This window comes from Prosopis cineraria, unplaced genomic scaffold (assembly GCF_029017545.1).
Source record: "Prosopis cineraria cultivar Desert tree isolate PC_DT_omini unplaced genomic scaffold, ASM2901754v1 PC6, whole genome shotgun sequence".
NCBI classification, from domain to species: Eukaryota; Viridiplantae; Streptophyta; class Magnoliopsida; order Fabales; family Fabaceae; genus Prosopis; species Prosopis cineraria.
Window position 1 is genome coordinate 38,971,835 of NW_026555337.1, and position 16,551 is coordinate 38,988,385.

Genomic DNA, 16,551 nt, shown 5'->3' on the forward strand with positions numbered 1-16,551 from the left:
TGTTAAGTTTTAAACATAAGCATGATTATTTGTACGACTCAAAAATTAAAATACTTTTATATTTAGAATAAATTAATTGTCCAGAAATTTTTTTTTTAACAATCATATATGTGTGTGTGTGTACGTACGTACTTTTTATCAATAAAGCAATGCCATATTATTGGTTTTTAGAAATAAGATTTTTCTTTTTTATAATTTCCTTGAAATTTTTTATTAGTAAAGCAGGAATAGTTATTCATAAGATCTTTTATTATTTCTTACACTTTTTGTATACTATTTATAAATAAAAAATATTAAGCATACGTAGCACACGGTCATGGGGGGATCATTGCGTAAATAACGTTTTTTTGTTAAACATAACTGATCTTTTGCCAAATAAATAAATAAATAAGTGCAGTGAGCATATTAAGGCATATACATAAATAGAAGCAAAGTTCGTAATCCAAGTCAAGCATAACGGGTTGGCACAAGAAAATTTGAAAAATTTTAAGACCAAACTTAAGAATTTAGTAATTTTTTATTTATTTCAAGTTTATTCAAATTCAACCTGAATACCTTAATTCTTTTTATTAGTAATAAAATAAAATTAATCATTTGTTTTGAATATTTCTTAAAAAGATTAAGGAAAAATAAACACAAGATGCTACTTTATGTGCTTTCTTTTTTACTCTTTTAATGCTTGATCTCACTTTATAAAGAATAGGAAAATAAAAAGCAACAAAAGTTGGTTTAATCGGTAACAATTTGGTCCATAATTTATAAGGCCATGAGTTCAAATCCCTATGAGAACTTTGTTAATGGATAATTTATTAGTATCTCTATAAGTACTCTTTGAAGTTATAGGAGTATGCCTTAATCTTGATGAGTTTTCATATTTAATTCACATAAAATTTTTGTTATAAACAAAGGAAGAAAAGGTGTATTGTAATGTTATGATGCTTGGAAAAATCTTAATTTTTTTAAGATAAAAATTAAAATTGACTAAAAATAAAATAAATAATGTTTAACAATTGAAGTTTACAAGCTAGCCTGAATAAGTTTAAAGCCCAAGACATCACAGTCAGACTTAACTATATAAGATTTTTTATATATTTGAGTATTTTTAAGCCTAACTTGAATTGAGCCTGGCTAAACTAAATTCAGCTCGGCCAAACTAAATTCGAATTACCGACTTTAGATAGAAGGAATGAAGCATAAATTCTTATACATGAAATTAACCTTTTTTATAATATTCATTATGATTTATATTTATTACTTAACTATTTTTATTTAATTTATTACTTTTTAAAATGTATGTAGAATAATGTTGAATGCCTATAGAGCTGTCAATAAAGGTTAAGTCCTTCAAACTACCCATTAGGTCCTGTACTTTCTAGGGTCAATCTTGGAAAAAAAAAGTTGAGTTTTACATGAAAGAGCTTTCTTGTTATATGATTAATCTACATTAATATCTTATTGAAATTCCCCCATCTAAAGGGTCCATCTTGAAGTTTATTTCATCACATAAGAGATGTATTTGTGCCTGACAGGAGAAATCATGAGAATTCAATGTTATATAAGAAGAAAAAGTCGTCCAAAAGAAAGAATTGACAAGAACGGCAAGAAAAATAAACAATCATTCCCATGAGGTTTCATGAGAAGCACACATATAGAAACAGAAATGGCTTACTTGCACGACACATCATCATAGGGCCGTCCCTTTTGTTTCCACTCAAAGACTTGCTATCGTCACATGTATCATCGAAATGGATATGGTCCTTGCAAAATCCGTAGTTCTTGTCTGTATAAGAGCATTACTCAACTTAATTACCTTGTGGATTCAATTTTCTTTTTGATCAAAACAGAGATGGGGAATTGTCTTACTCTCCCTTGTGGAACAGGTATCTCCGACAAGGATCAAAGTCTTCCCATTGATAACACATTCAAGCTTCCTGCTCCAATACCAGCCTGGCCACCTGGTAATCATCATTATCTTGTTCAGATTCTTACTTGTCCAAAAACAAGATGCAAACACAACAGATGCAGGGCAGTTATATATTATTTGAAATGTCATGACATATCTGACACAATACTTGAAAAATTATCAAACATACATATATAAGCTCTATATTCCATATTTGAAGCATTTATCTGCAAAGCATTGACACTTCAGAAACAAAGTTCTGTCATACCTTAAACATGGATAACACTTACATTAGACATAAGACCACACCCCATGTGTCACAGATTGTGCTTTTGCGTTAGTTTAGAACAAAATATGTTTGAGGTTAAAGCACAATTTGAAGTATGATTTATGTCAAACACTGTCTCATTGGTGAAGGATTATCACCATTTTACATGCAGGTGATGAATTTGCTAGTGGGATAATCAGTCTGGATGAGTTTCAAGTGGCGCAGATTTCAACATTCAACAGAGTATGGACATCCTATGAAGGTGGTCCAGATAATCTTGGGGCTACAATCTTTGAACCAACAGGACTGCCAGAAGGATTTACTATGTTAGGTTGCTATAGCCAACCTAACAACAAGCCCCTTTTTGGATGGGTTTCTTGTGGCAAAAGCTAACTCTTCACCTAGCAATCCAGCTCTAAAAGAACCACTTGACTACACTCTGATATGGAGCACCAAGTCTCTCCAAATTAATCAAAATAGTTCTGCCTATTTTTGGCAACCAAACCCTCCTGATGGTTATAAAGCAGTAGGCCATGTTGTGACAACAACACCGGACAAGCCTTCGCTCAATAAAATCCGGTGTGTCCGGGCAGACCTTACTGATCAGATGGAGACATATGCATGGATTTGGGGACCAGGAACATCCAATGACCCAAATGGGTTCAATCTCTATGAAACAAGACCAAGCAACAGAGGGACTAAAGCTCCAGGACTTCTTGTCGGCACATTTCTAGCTCAAAATGGTGGGAATACCAGTGCTATAGCTATATCCTGTTTGAAAAACACCAATGTTAACCTAACCTCTATGCCTAATCTACAACAAATTCAAGCAATAGTCCAAGCTTACTCGCCAGTAATGTACTTGCATCCTGATGAAGAATACCTTCCTTCCTCTGTAAACTGGTTTTTCGCCAATGGAGGATTACTCTATAAAAAAGGAGATGAATCAAATCCTACCCCAATACAACCAAATGGAACTAATCTTCCTCAGGATCCTAATAATGATGGTTCCTATTGGCTGGATCTTCCAGCAGACGAAGACAACAAGGAAAGAGTCAAAAGAGGGATTTACAAAGCTCAAAAGCTTATCTGCACATAAAACCCATGTTTGGTGGAACATTCACAGACATATCCTGCTGGGTATACTACCCATTCAATGGACCAGCAAGAGTACAACTAGAATTCATCACCATTTCATTGGGGACAATCGGTGAACACGTGGGGGACTGGGAACATGTGACACTAAGAGTTAGCAACTTCAACGGAGAACTTAAAAGTCTTTATTTCTCAGAACACAGTGGAGGCACCTGGGTCGATTCCTTCGATCTGGAATTCAAGAACGGAAACAAACCTGTTGCTTATTCTTCGCTTCACGGCCATGCGTTTTACCCCAAAGCAGGGACTAATCTTCAAGGGACCGATGGAGTTGGACTTAGGAACGATACTGCAGAAAGTAATATGGTGGTGGATATGGGGGCAGGGTATGAAGTGGTTTCTGCGGAGTATCTGGGGTCGGTGATTGTGGAGCCGCCATGGCTGAACTATTTCAGAGAATGGGGTCCGAAGATAAGTTATGATGTTGCAGAAGAGCTGAAGAAGTTAGAGAAATGGTTGCCTGGGAAGTTGAAGAAGCTTTTGGAGAAGATTGTGAACAGTTTGCCGAGTGAACTGTTTGGTGAGGAGGGGCCCACTGGTCCAAAGGTGAAGCATAACTGGAATGGAGATGAAGCTGTCAGTTGATCCAAGACTTGAAATGTATTTTTTGCTTTTATATATATATATATATATATCAGTATTTTATTGCTACTCCTGATGTCTTTTTTAGAAGGCCTTTGTTAAATATTTTGGGAGAATTTTATGGACTACAGTAGTTAATTATTTACTAATCAAACACATTGAAATTTGAAAAAACAATGCAAGATTTTGGAGTTTTTTTTGTGGGGTTTCTCTCTCTTCGTCAATAGGAGTTATTCTCCATGATATTTGTGCTCTCTGACCCTCACTTACGAGATTTAAATTCAATAACTATATTTAATATAAATATTAAATGTTTATATATTTAAATCATTAAAATTCAAATCAATAATTATTAATTTATATTTTATTTAAAATTAATAAATGAATGAGTTTATCTAAATCGTTGATTTATATTTTAACGGCTTAGATGATAAAGGCACTTAGTGTTTATATTAAATACAGCCACCAAATTTAAATACTTATTTGCTTGCTTCTATCATGAAAGGGGCATTCAATGTGGGTGATAATTTATTTGATAATTAATATTGAGTTTTGTGACTTCTTCTCTTAGGTTAAGAGGTATAAGAATTTTTCAATATGAACCTTGATGGTTTGGGATAGTTAGTGGGCATCTTATTTTAGACTTTTCAATTTGATATGCGTTAGTTTGCAGCAAAGATAAAGGTAAAGATACTTTTTGTTAAGGCCACAACATTATTTGTGCATCATCTAACATGCATTAAATCAATTTAGCATGACTTGTTAACATTAAGAAATTAAGTCTTCTATGAGCTTCTAATGTGTTTTCAAAGTTTTTGAGTCTAACTTGAAAATAACTAGTTGCTGTGGTTCAAAAATAAAATGCTCCCAAATAGATTTTTAAAATTAAGAAATCACTTAAAGCTTGTTAATATTAAAATTTTTTACAACTTTTGACAATTAGTTAAAGCCATTACAAAGTTACAAGACACTTTTTGGAGATTACTTATAAATTAGATTTTACTACTCTTAGTGATTAGTGATGCACTGAGACATTTAAAATTATTAAAAATTAAATATTAAAAAATATTATCTTAATTATATTATATCAACTAATTCTATTTACAAGATGTGAAATGAAATTGTATAAGCAATTACAAATTACAAGTAAATAATTATAACAACAAAATATAAATAATTATATTTCAAAATTTTTAAGTAAAAAATATACAGTAATTAAATTATATTAATAATGAAAGATGATTAAGAAAGATATAAAAAAGCTTAATATCTTTGTTACTAAAGAAGCACCATAAGAAGAAGTGTCAAATTATATTAATGTTGATGATAATGTTAATGATGATGTTGTTGATGCTGTTGCAAATGTTTTAAGTTTTTTATTTTTCCTGGATTTTTATCTTGTATGCAATAATTTTTTTTTCTGAATTATAAAAAAAGAGATTGATTTTATGATACTAACTTTTGTTTTGCAAATGACATATATGTGTGTGTATGAAATGTTTAGAAAATATACGTAATAAAAAACTTAAATAAAATAAATTTGATATGTTCTGACCAAAAAAAATAAAACAAATTTGAGATGCTGAATAATAAAAATAAATAATAATATAAATAATTTTAAATATATTCAAATAAAAAAAATTAAATGACGAATTGTTCAATTGTAATGCACATTTTAATTTCCATATCATGTACATTATTTACCTCTCTTGAGTCTACATTTGAAATCGATGATGAAGATGGTAATTAGTATTATTTATCATCATGATTAACCAAGTTACGTAAAACTTGATTTTAAAAAAAATAAAAATAATACTTGGTATATTGACTAAAAAATAATATTTCCTCCCTTTAAAAATGTAAAATATTTTCAAAAAGTTAAATGTTTAAAAATAAAATATATTTTTAATTTTTTAAAGTATAATTATTATTGTTTTTCAAAAATATCCTTATCGTATAAATTACTTTATATTTATTTTAAAGTAAAATACTTTATTAAATAAGAGTAAACATGAAAAGATAGAATTAATTTAAAAAGAAATAACTATTTTATTAAAGGTAAAATTTAATTAAAAATATTTTATATTTTTAAACAAAAAAATATAAATATTTTTATGTATGTATAATGTTAAATACTATATAACCCAATACAATCTGAATATACAAACATCACATAAAATCAAGATAATTATTAACATTTTGTTTTAAACATAATTACTAAAAGAAAAGAACATTTATAACTTATAATTCAACATTAAAAAATTCAGATATATTATTTTAAAATTAATTATCAATTATTCATAAAAATTTTTATAGTTTTTTTATTTTTAATTATAATTATAATTTAAAAAGGAGGAAAAAACTTGGAAGTTCTCTTTTTTCATCGTCACTTTTCCATCCCTCATTCTCTCCTAAAATATCTCAACAAATTATCTTCATTTTCTTTTCTCTTCACCCTTGCCATTGAAGAAGACGAAGACCGCGAAGCACCCACAACCACCCATAAACGAAGATGATTTTTGCAGATTGAAGATTCCTGTGATGGAGATGATTTCTCCAGAGAAGAAGATTATGAAAACGAACTTGTGGCCTTCGATTAGCCACCTCCAACAAGACCTTGCGATCAGATTCAGCAGCGAAATATGGGAAGAGGAGAGAGTTGTTTTTGACAGAAGAGAAGAGGATAGCATGGGAAGAAGGATTGTCCCGTGGGTAACGAACACTTCTCTGAAGCCGAAAACAACTTAAAGTGCCTCTATTGTTTACGGGTATTTTTTATTGGAAACAATCTTGTCCTAGCCTTCAAATTCATGTTTCAAGGGTACAACTGTTCCAAAAACTGAACCCAAACTCAACCAAATAAAAAGATAATAAACCAAACAACTCTGGGACAAAGTGCATTTTCAGAAAGTCCTTTTTAGATCCCAAAAGTCCTTTCCAAAGTCATACATTCGAATCAGCGACAATTCAAGGTTAATAAGATTTAATAAGCACACATATACAATAGAGACAACAAGGCATCCTTGCACAACGCATCATTGGGCTGTCTTTTTTGTTTCCACTCATAAACTTTCTATGGTCACATGCATGTACCATCAAGTGAATATGCTCCTTGCAAAATCCGCCGTTATTGTATAAGAACATTACTCACCTTACCATGTGGATTCAATTTCCTTCTGATAAAAACAGACATGAGGAATTGTCTTGCTCTGCCCTGTGGAAAGGGTATCTCCAGGAAGGATCAAAGCCGTCCCATTGATAACACATTCAAGCTTCCTGCTCCAACACCAGTCTGGCCACCAGGTAATTAATAATCATATATTCATATAGTTGTTTCTCCTCCTTTTTTGCTGTTCGACTTCAGAAACAGGGTTATATCATATCTTAAACATGTATAACACCCCATCTCTCATAGATTGTGCTCTTTTTTAGGATAAAAATTACATATGCGAGTTTTAAGTCCAATTCAAAGCAAGTGTTGTGTCAAATATTGTCTCATTGAGGAAGGATTGTTACCATGTTACATGTAGGTGATGGGTTTGCCAGTGGGATTATCAATCTTGGTGAGCTGCAAGTGGCACAGATTTCAACATTCAACCAAGTTTGGACATCCTATGAAGGTGGTCCAGAAAATCTTGGGGCCACAATCTTTGAACCCACAGGGCTACCAGAAGGATTCTCTATGTTGGGTTATTATAGCCATCCTAACAACAAGCCCCTTTCGGGATGGGTTCTTGTAGCACAAGCCAACTCTTCAACTTCAACCAGTAACCCAGCTCTAAAAGAACCACTTGACTACAATCTGATATGGAGCACCAAGTCTCTGCAAATTGATCAAAATAGCTCAGCCTATTTTTGGCTACCAAACCCTCCTGATGGCTATAAAGCAGTAGGCCATGTTGTGACCACAACACCGGACAAGCCATCACTCGACAAAATCCGGTGTGTCCGGTCAGACCTCACTGACCAGATTGAGACACATACATGGATTTGGGGGCCAAGAAAATCGAATGACTCCAATGAGTTCAATCTCTATGAAACAAGACCAAGAAATAAAGGAACTCAAGCTCAAGGCATTCTTGTAGGCACATTTCTAGCTCAAAATAGTGGAAATACTAGTGCTTTGGCTATATCCTGCTTCAAAAACACTAACATTAACTTAACCTCCATGCCTAATCTACAACAAATTCAAGCAATAGTCAAGGCTTACTCTCCAATCATGTACTTGCATCCTAAAGAGCAATACCTCCCTTCCTCTGTAAACTGGTTTTTCGCCAACGGAGGATTACTCTATAAAAAAGGAGACGAGTCACAACCTGCCCCAATACAACCAAATGGCACTAATCTTCCTCAGGATCCTAATAATGATGGTTCCTATTGGCTAGATCTTCCAGCAGACAGAGACAATAAGGAAAGGGTTAAAAGGGGTGATTTACAAAGCTCACGAGTGTATCTGCACATAAAACCCATGTTTGGTGGAACATTCACAGACATAGCATTCTGGGTATACTACCCATTCAATGGACCAGCAAGAGCAAAAGTAGAGTTCATCCCTATTTCACTAGGGAAAATCGGCCAACACGTAGGGGACTGGGAACACGTGACGCTAAGAGTAAGCAATTTCAATGGAGAACTCAAGAAGGTATATTTCTCACAACACAGTGGTGGTACCTGGGTCGATTCCTTCGATCTTGAATTCAAGAACGGAAACAAACCCGTCGTATATTCTTCGCTTCATGGCCATGCGTTTTACCCTAAACCAGGGCTCAATCCTCAAGGAACCAATAGCGTCGGGCTCAGAAACGATACTGCGGAGAGTAATATGGTGGTGGATATGGGGACGGGGTATGAAGTAGTTTCTGCGGAGTATTTGGGGTTGGAGATTGTGGAACCGCCATGGCTGAACTATTACCGAGAATGGGGTCCGAAGATAAGGTATGATATTGCAGAAAAGTTGGAGAAGATGGAGAAATATTTGCCCATGAAGTTGAAGAAGCTTTTGGAGAAATTGGTCAGAAGTTTGCCAAATGAACTGCTAGGAGAAGAAGGGCCCACTGGTCCGAAAGTGAAGAGCAACTGGAATGGAGATGAAGTTGTTCGTTGATGTGAAGATCAGTATAACTCACTGTTGTTTCATACGAATAGCTGTATTTGACTTTTTCTTTTCCTTTTTTTTTTAGGGAGAATGACAAGTGAAATCTATAAAAATATTAATATCGAATTAATTTTTTTTAACATTCACGTTCTTAAATTTAATACTCTTTTTTTATTTTTAATTTAATATTAACATTTTTATAAGATTCTTATTCATCATTCTTTTTTTTTTTAACAAGTTGAATTGAATGCAAATGCTATTAGTGATTGCGCCGAGCCAAAACTAATTTTGGGGTAAAAAAATAGGAAATGGGGGAATCGATTTTTCTCATTATTTAACAGAAAATCAGAAACTAAAGTTAAAACTCATATATATGGTGGAGTTGAGAATTACCGAAAAAACAAACAAAAAAATCATAGTATTTTTAAATACTAATATATTAATTAACCCGGTAAAATTACAAGCTGCGAAAGAGTTCTAAACCTCCGTCCGGGGTTCAAGAATGGGAAATTTTCACCACTTCACCGAATTTAATTTCAGTTAAAGTCTTAAAAATTTTGAAATTTTACTACAAATAGAAATGAGATTAAAAAGCCGGTCGAAAAAATTTTATTATCTCCAATAAAGTTTGGTGTTTGAATAATTTATATAAAAAAAATTAATAATTGATATAAAAAATTAATGTAGGTGAAATTTATAATTTTTATTAACAGCATAATATGCTATGAAATTAGAACTCTTATTTCACCTGTGTTAATTATTTATTTTTTATATGTTAATTATTTATTTTTTCACACGAGTTATTCATGCGCTTCACTTTATTTATTTATATTTATAATAGCATTATATTATTAATGAGAGTTGTAAATTTCACTAACGTTAATTGTTCATATTTCATACATTAATTATTAATTTTTCTACATGAATTATTTATGTGCTTAGATTTATAAGGGACAATAAGATTATTTCAGTTAACTTTTAAATTTTATTTCAATCCAAATGCACAGTAAAATTTTAAAACTTCAAGAGCTTTTAACTAAAATTAAATCTATTTAAGCAATCCTCACAGTAATTTTTCCGTCAAGAATTGTTTCATTTGGATGCAAGTTGCAATGTGCTTTATAATCATCAAATGACTGTTTTTGAAACACAACTATTGACTCTTCGTAAGAAGAAACGTGGGGTCAGGTATCATGTTTTTCGAAGAATTACTTTAAAATCCCCACGACATATTTACATATTACAAGATCCAATGATAATTAAAGAAGGAAGAAGAAGAGGTGGAGCTCATCACAGTAATATAAATTATTTAAATTTTTAATTTAAATAGTTTAAATTTATAAGTTTTATTTTATTTTTATTTATTATTTATTGAAATAAAAATTGTAAAATTTTAATAAATGAACCTTATTAACCATTTGGATAATATAGATTCAATTTGGACAATCCAATTCTTATTTTTGATGAAATAAAATATAATGGCTATCCAATTTTTTAAAATTTATCGTCCACATATACATGGAACGGTTTAAATTTAACATTAAATTTTTTAGAATTTTTATTTTAGTAATAATAATATTAAAAATAAAAATAATCTCCAAAGTAACACTTAAAAAAATATATTAGAAAAAAGTTGTGAGTTAAAAATTTTAAAATTGGATTGGCCAAAATAGTTCTGAATTTTTTAATATTGAATTGAGCCATAAGATTAAATTTATATTGTTTAAATTAATAATAAAATAAGTTTATTAGACAATTTTTTTATAATTTTTATTTTAATAATTATAAAATAAACAATAAAATAAAACTTGTTAATATCAACCGTTCAAATTATCTTGAGAATTTATTTTTTTGATAGCCCACCCGATTCACTGAAGCGTTGCCTCGACTACATCCAGATCTGACCCGCATCACACACCTGGCATGGTGGGTGAGTCTCCTAGCGGAAATTTTTTGCATACACAAGGCTTGAAGTCGAGATCTTGCTTAAGCGGAATCGAGCTCCTTACTACTCAAACCAACTCCCGTTGGTTATCTTAACAATTTAAATTGCTCATTATGATGAACACCGAAACCGGACGCCACTTCGGCCCAAGTTATCAGATAATTTTACATAAAACTAAACCTACGTATATCATCTTCCTTCTGGTTGCCCTACTTTTTCTTCGTACGTCACCAAATTCATATCGTCTACTGATTTCCCTCGAAGCAGAATTCTTCCTATATATATCGTACATCATCATCATCACAACAGTACTCTTCGGTTATATACTCGTAATTCCATGTCATATAATCACATGCATACAGAATATTCTGACTTGTCTGACATGACAAACTTCCGTTATTAGTTTAATTAGTTAATAGTGTCAAACACAAAGTTTAAGGGATTGGCTTTAAGCTTCGTGAAGTAGTGCAAGTCTTAAAAGCATTCATGTATATTAGAGTCAATACTGGCCTAATTATGTTAGAAACCAACAGTACTAATCTTACAGAGTATTCATTAATTTACATTTCATTCAAGTATCTCTCAGTTCTCAATAATGTTTTCAAGAAAAACTAATTGAGATTATCACACAAAGGCATAAGAAATGAGAGAGAAGAATATACTAAACAGAATCATCAATTACTTATATTTGAAAGCAATGTATAAACATGCATGCATGCACGCGCATTTGTATATACACACACATACAGACACTGAGACACAGAAAAGGGGAGATTTCTGGGTTTTGTTGATAATATCATGTGGAGGGAGAGAGAGAAAGTAGGGTTTGGAGAACATTGAAGAAGAAAATGATGAATATGATGGTTTTAGGCTTTGTGTGGTCTGTGTTTCTATGTGGAGATCATGCGACGGCAAGGCTACTGGCCGGAGCTGCAGCTGGGAGGTTCAAGGCATTTTCAGGTGAGAATCAGAATCATCAGTAGACTCTGCTATGTATGCTTCGTCATTTACCTGCCTTGTTTTTGTTTGCGAATTTCTTTGGATATGAAAACTTCTTATGTATGTATGCTGTTGCTTTGTTCGGATTCTGGCTTCAAAGATTCAAGCTCGTCCTATACAGCTAGCAATCTCTATCTTCTTGTGTCTGTTTGAGATTTCTAGGTAGGCAACATGAGGCTTCACAGAGAAAAGATCAGAGAACACGCAAAAAAAATTGTGAAATGATATTTCCAAGTATTTATTTTGAAAAACACTTCACTAAAGTTTTTAATAAAAATTTTGGCCCAAAAAAAAAACCCTTTTATTTAAGAATATTTTTTCCCCAATAGAACAATATCATATTGTTGATTTTAGAAATAAAATTTTACTCAATAATTTACATAATAAATAATTATTTAAAATCTTTTATGATTTTTACAAGTTTTCACACTTGCTTATAAAATATTAGTTTTATTTAAAATAATAATAAATACTAAAATTAAATGAGGAAAAAGAATGCTTTATTTACATAATGAAAACAATTAAACAAAATTTCAAAATAAAAATAAAAAAGATTGGATTATTAAATATTGCGATGATATTATAACATTATAAAAAAAATATAATAAGTAAATAAAATGAATTAATCTCAGTGCTATTTTTCTCATTTGCTGCTGGTATCACTTTTTACTGACTCATGGATATATGTAACTACTAAGACATGACCCTTGAGAAGGCCGAGCCTTAAAATTTAAATTTTTTTGTTTTTCATCTCAACTATTTGAAAGTTTTGAATTTATGATTTAGTTAACAATCAAGAAGCCAAATAAGGTATTCAAAATAAATGTAACGTGCATATTAAGCCATAGGAATACACACACACACACACACAACCTCAATTTTGTCTCGAAACTCGCATATTACGCATATACTACAAAATACAAACTGGTAAGAGAACTAAAATGAGTATTCTTGCTCAAGATAATTAGATGCTTTTCATTTATTGCCTTTGACACTTGTTCTAAATCAGAATTTGGAATGAATCAGTCCAAAATCTGGCATCTTGAACGAGAGTTCAGGCTTAACAAGAAATTCAAGAAACAAATGAGTAGCATATCATAAGGTTTAAGATTTTAGACGAATACCTGTAAGGACAAATGGCTTCCTTGCACGAAACATCATTGAGACAAAATGATCTTATACATACATGTAGTCTTTAATCTTTATCGCCATATTTAGCATCAAAGAAATATGCTCCTTATATATTCTCGGATTCCATCTTCTTTTGATAAAAACAGAGTTGGGGAACTGTCTTACTCTTCCTTCTGCAAACCGTATCTCAAGCAAAGATCAAACTCTTCCCATTGATACCACTTTCAAGCTTCCTGCTCCGACACCAGTCTGGCCACCAGGTAATAACCGTTATCTTCATTTTGTCTTCTCTTTCCTCTCTTGATGTTCAAACTGTTCCCTGTTCAAAAGCAGAGATATAGAATTAGAACACAGCAGATTCCTTAATCTGATACAAGCACAATTTAGAATGTAAATGACAAAGTGTCCGACACAAGCACACTTCAGCTTCATATTCCACACTCGAAGTATCCCTGTGCGAAGCACTGATACTTCAGAAGCACTTGTATGATGCTAAGTGCTTCGTTATACTTTCGGACAAAGTTAGATTCAAGCATAAATTGAAGTGCTGTGATATGTCAGATACTGTCAAAATTTATCATACTTGATCGATGCTGCTATATTTAGCCAATTCTTGTTGGTGATGAATTACTCCTTTGCATTTAGGTGATGGATTTGCCAGTGGGCCATCAATCTGGGTGACATACAAGTGGCTCATATTTCAACATTCAACAAAGTATGGAGATCCTATAAAGGTGCTCCAGATAATCTCGGGGCTACAATCTTTGAACCAACAGGACTACCGCAAGGATTCTCTATGTTAGGTTACTATAGCCAACCTAACAACAAGCCCCTTTTTGGATGGGTTCTTGTGGCCAAAGAGCACTCTTCAACCCGTAAGCCAGCAGTCCAGCACTAAAGGAACCACTTGACTACACACAAACATGGAGCACCAACTCTATGCAAATTAATCAAAATAGCCATGCCTACTTTTGGCTACCCACTACTCCTGATGGCTATAAAGCAGTAGACCTAGTTGTAACCACCACACCTGACAAGCCCTCCCTCGATAAAATCTGGTGTGTCCAGTCAGACCTCACCGATCGGATTGAGACATAGAAATGGATTTGGGGACCAGGCAGATCCAGTGACTCTAATGAGTTCAATTTGTATGAAACGAGACCGAGCAAAAGAGGGATTAAAGCTCCAGGAGTCCTGGTAGGTGCATTTCTAGCTCAAAATGGTAGAAATACCAGTCCTCTGTCTATATCCTGTTTGAAAAACATCAATGTTCACATACCCTCTATGCCTAACTTACAACAAATTCAAGCAATAGTTCAAGCTTATTCTCCAATCATGTACTTACATCCTGATGAAAAATACCTACCTTCCTATGTAAATTGGTTTTTCAATAATGGAGGATTACTATATAAAAAAGGACATGAATCACAACCTACCCCAATACAACCAAAATGGCACTAATCTTCCTCAGGATCATCGCAATGACAGTTCCTATTGGCTGGATCTTCCAGCAGACGAATCTAACAAGGAAAGAGTTAAAGGGGGTGATTTACAAAGCTCACAAGCTTACTTGCACATAAAATCCATGTTTGGTGGAACTTTCACAGACATAGTTTTCTGGTTATACTACCCATTCAATGGTCCTGCAAGAATAAAAGAAGAATTCATCACTGTTTCACTGGGGAAAATCGGCGAACACTTGGGGGACTGGGAACACGGAACATTGAGAATCAGTAATTTCAATGGAGAACTCAAACGAGTTTATTTCTCAGAACACAGTGGAGGTACCTGGGTTGATTCCTCAGAGCTCAAATTTAAGAACAGAAACAAACCCATCGTTTATTCTGCACTTCACGGCCATGCGTTTTACCCCAAAGCAGGGCTTCATCTTCAAGGGACCGATACAACTGCGGAGGGTAATGTGATTGTGGATATGGGGGTAGGGTATGAAGTGATTTCTGCGAAGTATTTGGGGTCAGAGATTGCGGAGTCGCCATGGCTGAACTATTTCAGAAAATGGGGTCCGAAGAAAAGCTATGATATTGCAGAAGGGCTGGAGAAAGTGAAATGGTTGCCCGGGAAGTTGAAAAAGCTTCTGTAGAACATTGTGATTAGTTTGCCTGGTGAATTGTTGGGAGAGGAAGGACCACCTGAGCCGAAAGGGAAGAGCAACTGGAATGGATTTGAAATTGTCAGTAATCATCAATAATGTACATATATGGCAATTCACACAACTCGTGAATGCACGGAAACATGTTTAGGTCAACAGGTTCTTATGGCTGACAAAGCCAATAGTGCTTTGGACGTTTATTTTGTTTTTGTTTTTCCTTTTGGCTGACAAAGCCAATAGTGCTTCGGACGTTTATTTTGTTTTTGTTTTTCCTTTTCTTTTCTTAAGTTTTAGTTAATGTTGCCCAAAAAATAAAAAATAAAAAAGATATTATAAAAAAAAGGAAGGAAAAAAAAGAACATGTTTAGTTGATGCAAAGACCTTTAGCTGTATTGCTTCTCATGAACATCAGTATCTTCCACAAATTTGAATTGAATGGAAATGATGATTAATTGCTTCCAGCCAAAGTTTTTCCTTTTTCAGGTCAGAAATAAAACACACTTCGCTCTCCTCTATTTTCTATGCTAAAATAACTTTTATTCTCTAATTTTATATAAAATTTTAATTTAATTCTTTAATTTTATAGAATATTTTTTAGTTAAAGTCAAGAATTAAGGTCAGATTTAAAGGGCTGAGCTTAAAAGCTATGTTTAGGTAAAGATTCAAGCCCTCCACACCTTATTCTCTCAAAATAGATGATTTTTTAAGTATTATATTGTCAAAATAATTGATGTTGGATCTTTTACCATTTATTTTAACATAATATTGACAGATTTTTTATTAATTTTTTAAATATGATTATTAATGTTGTATTTTATGATACACAAGTTTTTGTATTTATCAAATTTGATAGGATTAACCTTGACAGAAAATTTCTATCTTCATTTTAAAACTTGATTAAGATTCTATATCTAGATTTATATTTTTTTATTTTATTAAATTTTTTTAAAATTTTATAGCCGGTCCCAAACCCGGGTAAAGAAGGAGGGTTGTGTTAGGCCATCAACAGCCAATGTAAAACTTTGTTGAATCTATCATGAACATAGACAATAGACGTTATAATGTTAATGCTAGGTCGTTACCCGTAAGTAACGCACTGCATGGCTCGAGTACAGTGATAAGTGAGTTAGAGCCGCTGCATCAGCGCCCGGATGTAGTGTTAAATGAGCAAGGGCTACCGCGTCATTCTGGACGTGCGGGGCTAAAGAAGTTAGTCCATAAGAGCAAAATTAGATTTGGTACTTGGAATGTTGGGTCATTAAATTAAATCTGTAGAGGTTGTAGGGGTTATGATTCAAAGGAAAATCAATATCCTTTGCCTGCAAGAAACAAAATGGTGTGGAGAAGAAGCTAAGGATATTCA

At 32.9% G+C, this 16,551-nt stretch overlaps 1 protein-coding gene and 2 pseudogenes across 1 annotated transcript; all 3 read left to right on the forward strand.

The window, feature by feature from the left end:
- The first annotated feature begins 1,849 nt into the window (after positions 1 to 1,849).
- Positions 1,850 to 3,911, forward strand: LOC129312373 (hypothetical protein At1g04090-like; annotated as a pseudogene).
- Positions 3,912 to 6,340: 2,429 nt separating this feature from the next.
- On the forward strand, positions 6,341 to 9,145 carry LOC129312969 (hypothetical protein At1g04090-like). The gene is made up of 2 exons (XM_054955774.1): positions 6,341 to 7,211; positions 7,439 to 9,145. Exons 1-2 carry the CDS (start codon positions 6,992 to 6,994, stop codon positions 9,010 to 9,012), a joined length of 1,794 nt encoding a protein of 597 aa, XP_054811749.1. The 5' UTR covers positions 6,341 to 6,991; the 3' UTR covers positions 9,013 to 9,145.
- A 2,663-nt stretch (positions 9,146 to 11,808) lies between these two features.
- LOC129314140 (hypothetical protein At1g04090-like) lies at positions 11,809 to 15,468 on the forward strand (annotated as a pseudogene).
- Positions 15,469 to 16,551: the final 1,083 nt, after the last annotated feature.